Raw genomic sequence first — 9,893 nt, 5'->3', positions numbered from 1 at the left:
GTCACGTCTCAGCATTTTCCAGTGTTTTTCACCAATAGAAAGCAATGGGTGGTGCAAAAACGCTGAAAAGACGCAGGGATCAGGTTTTGGTGGTAAAATCTGATGAGGTTTGAGGCTATGTGCCCACGTCAGCGTTTATTAACTGATACAAGACCGGACTTCTTCCCAGAAAAGGCGCGGGGTTTTTTCTGCGCGTTTTTGATGTGTTTTTTTTCTGCGTGACTTCTGGACTCCTAGGAACCAGCTAAAAACAAGGACAGAAGCGGAAAATAATGAACATGCTGCGGTTTTAGCTGCTAAGCGTTTCCTTTGCGGAAAAAAAACATCAATTGGCACAAAAGGCCAAAAAGCATTTAAATTAATGGGATGCTTCTTTTAAGCGTTTCTGCAGCGTCTGATCCAGCACAAACGCTTCAAAAACGCTTACAAAAAAACGCAACGTGAGCACAAAGCCGAAATAAAAAATGTATGCACTAAACTTTATCAGCATGCACAAGAGACAAATGTACAAAAACACAGGAAAAAAAGCAACAAAAACTAAGCAAGACCTGATTTTTAAGCAATTTTATTACTGCCAGGAGAGCAGATTATGCCTGTGGAAAAAAACCCACTGTGTGAACATAGTCCAAGACGCTGCATTTATTATTCACCAAAAATACAATAGAAACTCCTCAAGGGCCACAGACGAAGAGCTGATTGGTGGAGGTGAGTCCTGTACGTAGAATTTGTACCTTTTATATATTTATGGTCTATACTTTCCATATGTCACAGACCCTGAGAATGAAGGGGCCACAGAGCTGATTTAGTGCTGCGTCCCCTCCTTGTTTACCCTGCACAGCGGCGCTCCGGACCCCCGATGTGCCCCCCATCCACTGCGGCCCTACTGCAGCTCCTGCACCGGGGGAGTCCAGAGCTCCGATGTGCAGGAGGCTGAACTAATGCTGCAGCCCCTTTATTCTCAGGATCGGTGGGGGTCCCGGGAGTCAGAGTGCTGACATATCCCAGCTATATACCAGCACTGTATCAGATAGGATTAACCCTTTACTGAATAACAACTACCAGTCTCAGGACAATTCACCCATTAATATTTAATCTCAGCCTCAGCTTCTTATTGTAACAGAGGCCCCATTATACACATAAATGATAACATGTAGGGGTTCAGTGAAGGAGGTGGTGAAGGTGTGTAAGTGTCTGATGGGGTCACACAGCTCATAGAAGGACAGACACCCGGCCTCATAGTCTAAGAAGACTCCAACTGTCGGACATGTTGGCTTTACACTGAGGGTTAATACATCTGAGTTGTGCCATACTTTATATTCTCCTTCATACATACCCAGACACCAAGATTTATCATTATATCCTATAACAGACTGTATTCCTTTCCTCTCTATACTGGGATAGGACAATCCGATGGCACAGTCTCCTATCTTGTCCCATTCTACCTCCCAGTATTGTCGCCCTGAGGAGAAGCCACATCTGCTTAACACCTGGAAGAAATTCACAAATGTTCCTGGGAATTTTGGTTTCTCCTGTAGTCCTGATTCTGTTGCCGTTTTCAGATCTTCTGATATCTTCACCCTTCTATGAGCAGTGTCCACATCCAGCAATATGTCTGGGACATGGACCCCGAGCTCTGATGTTACATTGGTGACAATATCCCTCATAGATCGGTGTAAGGTCAGTGAGATCAGAACCTCATCCAGATCCTCCTCAGATCTGACCTCTCCACCATCTACTCCTGTGTCCTCATCACCTCCATGACTACATACTGTAATGTCACTTTCTTTTAACAGTCTTATTGGGTCGGTGACACGACACATCTCCTCCACGTGACGCATCTTCCTGGACAGCTCTTCCTCCTGTATTTCCAGCTTCTTGATCAGATCAGATATCTGGGACACAATCTTCTCCTCCTGCCTGGTGACCTCACTCAGAGCTTTCTTTTCTGTCATTTTCAGTTGCTTCCTAATGGCCTTGAATATCTTCCTGACATTCTTCCTCTCATCGGAGGCTTTCTCCTGGATCTTCCACTTATGATATTGCAGATTCTGGACTCTTGTCTGAATTTCTGCTTTTTTTGGATTTAGTTCACTGTGATATTCCATCAGTTCCTTTTTCTTCTTCTCAGAAGCCTCATCTAGAAGTTCCACCTGGTGTCCTCGGTGTTTGCCAATTAGACAGCAAGACACACACAGACAAGCCGCGTCCTGCGGGCAGTAATACTCCAGAACCTTCTTGTGGTGGGAACATTTTTTGTTGGCAAAAAAGGTGGTGGGTTCAGTTAATATATGATCCGCTGTCTTATTGTGGGCTGTCAGGTGGTCATCACATAGGGAGGTTTCACACTGCAGACTGGATTTCACAGCCGGTACAGGAGACTTTGTACAATAAATACAGAAGATCCTGGTCTCCATATCAGGCTGAGTAGATGAGAAACGCTCCACTATGTTCTCCAACTTCAGGTTCTTTCCCAGGGCAGGACGCTCCGGATATTCCGCTCTGCAGTCAGGACAGGAATACCCTCCAGCTGCCTCCTGTGCATCCAGCACACTCACAATACATGAGCGGCAGAAGTTGTGTCCACATCTCAGGGATACGGGATCTGTGTAGAGGCTCAGGCAGATGGAGCAGTTCAGCTCATCCCTCAGCTCTGCAGAGGCCATTGTTGTGGGAAAGAGCAAGAACCTAAAGCTAAAAAGTTTCCTTATATAAGGGTGGAGGGTTTCGGAAAATAATTAACCTCCACATCCCTATGGTTGTGCTTACTTCTGATTAACACTTATGGAGACAGCAGTTAACGATCAGTCATGAGGATCTGGTGTAGGAATAGGAGTTGGAGTGACTCCACCTGTTCGTATTATAAAGAGGATCCTCCACCAGGATCAGATAGATGTAAGCAGAGAACTCACGAGACTTTATTTCATAGAAACAGGAGACCCTCACAAATGTTGAGATGGGTGAAGTGAAATTCATCTCCACCTCTTCCGCCCCATGTAGAAATCTAAAGTCCAGCAGATGGTCGCTGTATTTGGTTGATGATGGACTCAGATATCAGTGATATTTATCGTGAAAACATGGACTGCTGTTCACAGTATTCTGGATCCGATTTTCATCAGTGTTCAGTCAGTGTCAGTTTTTACCATTTGGCTTCACGAGTGATTTTCATGTAGCGGGTGGAGCAGTCGTCTAGACAAGGACAACCACCTCACTACTACTCCCATCAGATTGTGCCTGACCTGCACACCTCCACAGGGGGGAAGATTCCCTCATTCTTCACTGCTTCTTATCACCAGGACTTCACCATGGAGCCTCCGGCTTTCTCTTCTATTGCACAGTATTTTGGATCTGACTTTCATCAGTGTTCGATCAGTGTCAGTTTCTCCATCAGGCTCCATAAGTGATGTCCTATGTGACATGAATAATTACATTGCACGGCTCCTTCTGTCTATTGCAGGGTTAATCGCTCCGATGTCGTCCGTGTTTGGTCCAAGATTTTCATTGACACTTGTGTGGGTGATAGTGATCTGTGACTCGGAGCAAAATCATACAGGTCCACAAACGATAATAGGTACAGGGACTATTCAAGAAAACCACGGATAAAACACTGACGTGGAAAACTGACGTGTAAATGAGGTCTTAGAGATGGAAGACGTGTTATTTCCCAAAAACAAGATGAATATATCGATTCCCCTCCTTATTACTCCTGACATTGTGCACCGGCGCTCCTCGCTTCTCCTCGGACGCGATGGTGTAATCTCCCACCTGGAGAAAACCCCTTTGTGACAACAGGAGAACGTCCACCTACAAGTGTGAGCCAGTCACACAAGGATCATTACGGCATCTGTATACTTTACTCCCGTCTGTGTATAGACTCCATCTACATAAGAAGATGAAGAGGCTGTCCGGGCTTTTAGTCGCTCAATGTACACTGCGCGCTGTCAGGATTACCCGGTGCCGGGAGAAGGTGGTCATGTGACTCCAAGTATGTGATTTGCATACATATGCGGTCACCTGCGAGGTCTCGCTCAATAAACGTGACCTGAGTTACTCTGCGCACGTCTAGTCGGAAAGTGTCCGGAAATAGGTAAATGGCGTAGAGCGGTCACATGAATGTCTGCTCCCGGCACTGGGAAATCCTGACAGCGCGCAGTGCAGGGTTCACAAGTCTGCGGTCTAAGGCCACATTCACACGGTCAGTATTTTACATCAGTGTTTGTAGCCAAATCCAGAAGTGTGATAAATCCAGAAGTGGGGACGTGATTCTATTAGGCCGGGGTCACACTGGCAAGGAATACGGCCGAGTGAGAGGCGCTAAAAGCACGCATTACACACGGACCAATGATTCTCTATGGGGTCCCTCGCACCAACTGTATATTTCTCATCCGTATTCTACGCTCCGTGCCAATTGCAGCATGCTCGGACTGTCAGCGTATTACGGCCATAATACGCCAATGCAAGTCTATGGGTGCGCAAAAAATACGGATTACACACAGAACACACATGTGACCAGCGAGAAATACGCACCCGGTGTCTTTTAGCAAAGCCGGCAATTCAGTGCGCTATACAGTAAACTGACACTGACAGGTTTAATAAAGAAACGAAAGAATAGATATAGACACATAGAATACATATATATATATATATATATATATACACACGCATTCTATGTGTCTATATCTATTCTTTCATTTCTTTATTAAAACTGTCATAGGGCTCCATTATATGTCCATTTTGCAAGCCTGCGAGAAAATCTCTCCATACGGATTACATACGGATGCTGATATGCGCAAAATACGCGACCACACCTTGATTACGGATGACATACGGAGCACTGTTTAGGGGTCTGTCATCCGTATTACGCATGTAAAATACTGACCGTATTTTGCGCAGGTTAGTGTGACTCCGGCCTTAGACTTTTCCTCTGATTGTTCCCCTCCTGTTTTGGCTACAAACACTGATGTAAAATACTGACCAAATACTGACATTTGTGTTTTTCTTACATGCGTTTTTATCACGTTTTTGATGCTACAGTTTTTGTTTCTTTTTGCTCTGTCATGCTTTAACCCCTTAGAACCAGTTTTGACCTTCATGACCGGGCCAATTTTTACAATTCTGACCACTGTCCCTTTATGAGGACGTAACTCTGGAACGCTTCAATAGATCCCGGTGATTCTGAGACTGTTTTCTCGTGACATATTGGACTTCATGACAGTGGTAACATTTCTTCCATATGACTTGCATTTATTTGTGGAAAAAAACTAACCATCGCCCCAACGCTAAACCTAACCCCAACTGCAAAGAACGGAAAACAATATATATAAATATATATTTTATAATTTGTATGTAACTAAGGGGGAGATAAAGGGGGGTTTGATTTACTATTTTTTATTTTGATCACTATGATGGAGTCTATCACACTGATCAAAAGGAACCAACAGAAGTTTCCTATTCTTGCCAGGTACCGGCCGGCAGATCTGGGCGGGCGCTCTGTGCATGTGCCCGACTGTTTATCCCAGAAAGGAGACACCGGGCCGGGGGACGGATCAGGAGGACCTGGGGACGGCAGTGATCATGGTGAGTCATCATTTCTCTCTCCTCTGACAGGTGTATTCGCCGTTAGTCACTGAAAATCCGGCCCTGATCATGTTCTCCGGGGTCTCTGTTATCCCGGAGGCTGGGGGTGCTCCAGCTTTATTCCCGATCTCTGTTTTATAATGGCAATAAGGGAATAAGTACCGCTAGCGGCCGTCTTTTTAAAGAGTATTGGCGGTTGCTAAGGGGTTAAATAAAACTGCTTTTGATTTTATACTTCCTGGTATTTGACAAAACTTTATTGATACACTTAGGCGCGGAATACTTGGACTTTTGTTGAGTTTCCTCCCCAGAATCGCTCTGAGAACGTGTATTTTTTACCTGCGGATTTTCTGCATCTAATGTAAGTCTATGGGGAAAATCCGCACAGAAAGCTCAGCGTACCCGCGAGAGAGACTGACATGTGCGGACTTCACACTCGCCCCACAGACAGTTTACTCTGAGTGAAGAAAAGCTCAGCAAGCAGCAGATTTCTATAAATCCCATCCCAGAGCTGGAAGACCATGCAAAAATAAGCGGCGGAAAAAACGCACCAAAATCTCATCGTGTGAATGTGGCCCAATCCTGGACAACCCCTTTACGTTCTCTATCAGTGGAGTTAGTTTGTTACTTCACTATAAAACCCAAAAGAAATGAGCTGCAGTATAAGTTGGTATAGAGACAACATGTAGGTGCGTGTTCACACTGACCATTATACGTAGCGCTCAGCCGTACACTTCAGATCACTTTTTTCAGTTTTGTTTTAGGTTCTTGTACAGATAAAGGTGCGGCCTCCTTTCTTTGAGCTGGACATTACGTTTCTGCAGCGTCCCATCACTGTGGGGTCCATATTCAGGCCCCAGTCCTGCTTAGTCCTTATTCACACTGAGGTCATTTCTGACACATGTAAGGTGTTAATACTAGAAGTTAGGACCGTCCCGACTGGTTGCACCTTGTCGCTGGTGTCATCAATAACACTGATTACCGAGCCCCCGTGTTATTTATTTGCATTATTGCTTTTTACTTACTTATAGCAGCGGATATGTTCATGTTGTTTCCATCTTAGGTTTTATCTGTTACTTCGCAATAATCGGCTGCTGCCCCTTTATAACTTGCTATGGTGATAGAAATACCGGAATCAAAACATTTATTACCTTCATTTACAACCAATTTATGTTCACCCTAAGGCCTCGTTCACACGGTCAGTATTTTACATCAGTATTTGTGGCCAAAACCAGGAGTGGGTGATAAATCCAGAAGTGGTGACGAGTTTCTATTAGACTTTTCTATTCCTGATTGTGGCTACAAATACTGATGTAAAATACTGACCAAATACTGAACATGGCCCAATAATGAGACAAAGGTGCAAAACTGCTACGGGAACGTTCAATGCTGAATAGAAGAGACAAAAATGAGAAATACCGGCCCCGGGTGTTTGTAATGCGCAACAACATAGCTCCCAACCGTACCGGATTCAGCGGGACTGTCACGATTTGGCCGCTTAGTCCCACCATGTCTGGGCTTTTGTCCCCGCTTCTATTACTCACCCTCTTCCCATTGTTGAAATTGCTATGTAGCTCCTCCTCATCGGGATGGGGGGTATAATCTCACTGCACTGATGTAAATTATATTATAACATTAAGGCCGGGGTCACACTTGCGAGAAACTCGAACGAGTCTCAATACCTGGCACTCGGGACCGGGAGAGTACGGCTACATGTATTTCTATGCAGCTGAGTGCTCCGGTCCGAGTGCCGGTGGCAGTGGTGGTTATTGAGACGCCAGAGTCGTGCGAGTTTCTCGCAAGCGTGACCCCGGCCTAACACTTGTTCTCCTTTCCTGGGATCGGGTCTCCCCGGGACTCCAACTCAAATCTCCATGTTCTCAGGCAGCAGCTCTAGCTAGGAGCCAAAACCAATGATGATACATTGAGGATAATATATTGCAGGCAGTGACCCTAGAAGCAGATTATACATGTACATTGTATACAGCACTGTATTTGTACTTTTATACAGAGAGGACGAAAAAGTCAAATTTTTTTTGTTTAATAAAACTGCTAAAAATAATAAAAAGCAGTTATAAAAAATAATTCTTTTTTTGTGAGTCTTCCAAGGTCTCAAATACACAACCTTCAACATTACCGGCAACAGCTAAAGCTACTGCACCACAGGCTCCAGTGATGTCCCTGGGATAATTTCTTTTATACGTGATCTGTATTGCAGGCTCAGACTCTACAGGCTGATTACATAGAGATACATCTGGACATAGCAGTGTCTCTATGTCTCTGTATTCTAGAAGAATAAAAGAAATTTGCTTTCTTCCTATAAAATTACTAAAAAAAAAAGAAAAACAATTACAATAATGTCAGTTTTAATTAGCATTTTTTTAAAATAATAAACATCACGAATCAGCCAATAACATGGATATATATGGTGTCCCTGTAATTGTAACGACTAGTGGGTCGCCCTCCCAGGGCTGTGGGGTACTCGGTACCGGGCCGGTGTCTGTGGGATGTGTCACAGCAGCGCTGACCTGGTCCGTGGCCCTGGATGCCCAAGTAATGGGGGAATTTGTATTGTAGTTAGTTTGAATGAATAGTTCGTGACACCACCTGTGGTGTTCGGCAAGTGAGGGGTTAAGCCGACGCTGCTTGCAGATCCTCTGGGGCTGGTGGTGTGTGGCAGCCAAGATGGTGAAGCTCCCCACAGGTGGAGCTGTAGCCCCAGGGCAGTGTAGGTGTAATGGATGAGGAGAGGCACAGGCAGTGTAGGAGCTGGTACCCAGATGTAGTGGTGCTGAGGGTGTAGGCGCAATAATGAATGGAGGACACCGGGGCTTGTAGTTCCAATGCTTTACTCACAGTCTGTAGCGCACACAGGTGCCTGCCTCCGGGCCATGTCCTCCGGGTCAGAGACTCAGTCAACCTCCAGGCAAGATGGTAGGCTCCCCTCCAACACTCCGCCAACATGTACCTTTCTGAACTTCTTCTCTATAGCACCTTAAAGTGCGAAGATCTCCTAGTACTGAGTTACACTGGAGTTCCTCTCGTCAGATGTTCCCAAGAACTCTACTCGTATGGCAGACAGCTGTAGCCTGCTTCGGGGACTCCCTTCTTCCTGAGTCCCGGCTCTCTATCTAAATGCTGTTGTGCCCCAAGTCTTAGATGGGAGTAGTGCATTTACAGCCAACTACTCCACCGGTGTCTGCTGCAGAACCATAAGTGTCCATACAACCTCGGGGACCGGGCCCCGGCCTTGCGCTTAGAACCTATAGGCAGGGTGCTTCCTTCCAACCCACGTCCTCTCTGTTCTACTCTCCTTTGTTCCGTACTATGCTCTCTTTCTTATGGATACTTAGGTTACAGATCAGTGTCCTTCTTCCTTCCTTTCCTGTGCCAGCTGGCTCAGGTCACTGAGGCAGCTGCAGCACTCCTTCCTCCATCCCTTCTTCCAGGGATCCCCACTCCTCTCCGAGTGTCTTCCTTCTCCCTGACCTCCTGTCAGACTGACCTCTAAAGGCCCCTTTACATTTAGCGATGCACCAGCGATCCGACCCGGTCAAGATCGCTGGTGCATCGCTAAATGATCGCTAGTGAGCTGTCACACAGGCAGATCTCACAGCGATGCAGCAGCGACGCAGCGCACGATACTCACCTTTCACACACAGCGATCCTGACGTCCTCTCGCCCGCCTCCACGCGTCGCTCGTCGGCGCCAGCAGGAAGCCCAGCAGGAAGCGCCCGACGAGAAATGGAGCCGGACATTCTCGCACGATCAGCGATGGACAGCGGGGGAGTCGGTCGGAGGTAAGTATCACACATAGCGATATCGCTAGCAATATCGCTATAACGTCACAAAATCGGTGAAGTTATAGCGATATCGCTATGTGTAAAACCCCCTTAATTCTAAACCTTCCCGGTCTTTTATATATTCTAAGTCCACCCACCTCCCAGCACGTCCAGTGTTCCAAGCAGGGAACAACCAAAGGTGCTCTGCTACTCTCTAAGCACTGAGCCGCAATGTGGTTGTGCAGAACTACCCTGGTGTGTGGGGTGCAAGTGTTGGAGTGTGGAAAGGAGTTCCCACCTTACCTGGATGGTGGGGCACCACACCTTAGGAGAAGGTGCAGTACCTCGGTGGCGACTGAGCCTCAGGGGCGCCACACAAGCACAACACAGCGATCAGATTATTCACAGAAATCGGTAAATGGTGTAAAACATATGCTGCGATTGATATTTTTTCTCTATAAGAACCATTAAAAATGTAATAAAAGTGTAATGCTGAGGCCGTGTTCACACCGTAGCGTAAATGCCGCGTTTTTTCTG

General features: G+C 46.1%; 1 protein-coding gene across 1 annotated transcript; it reads right to left on the bottom strand.

Moving 5' to 3' along the window:
- Positions 1-549: 549 nt before the first annotated feature.
- LOC141050687 (E3 ubiquitin-protein ligase TRIM39-like) lies at positions 550-3,819 on the bottom strand. Its single transcript, XM_073547283.1, has one exon. It carries the CDS (start codon positions 2,661-2,663, stop codon positions 1,101-1,103), a length of 1,563 nt encoding a protein of 520 aa, XP_073403384.1. The 5' UTR covers positions 2,664-3,819; the 3' UTR covers positions 550-1,100.
- Positions 3,820-9,893: the final 6,074 nt, after the last annotated feature.

Source organism: Dendrobates tinctorius, unplaced genomic scaffold, assembly GCF_039654945.1.
Source record: "Dendrobates tinctorius isolate UK_male_01 unplaced genomic scaffold, ASM3965494v1 ptg000152l, whole genome shotgun sequence".
In the NCBI taxonomy this organism is placed as follows: Eukaryota; Metazoa; Chordata; class Amphibia; order Anura; family Dendrobatidae; genus Dendrobates; species Dendrobates tinctorius.
Note: the sequence above shows the minus strand (reverse complement) of the source record. Positions and strands in the feature narration are given on the sequence as shown.

Excerpts from the sequence above, each read along its gene's own strand:
- LOC141050687 (XM_073547283.1), bottom strand. The coding sequence starts at position 2,663 with ATGGCCTCTGCAGAGCTGAGGGATGAGCTGAACTGCTCCATCTGCCTG.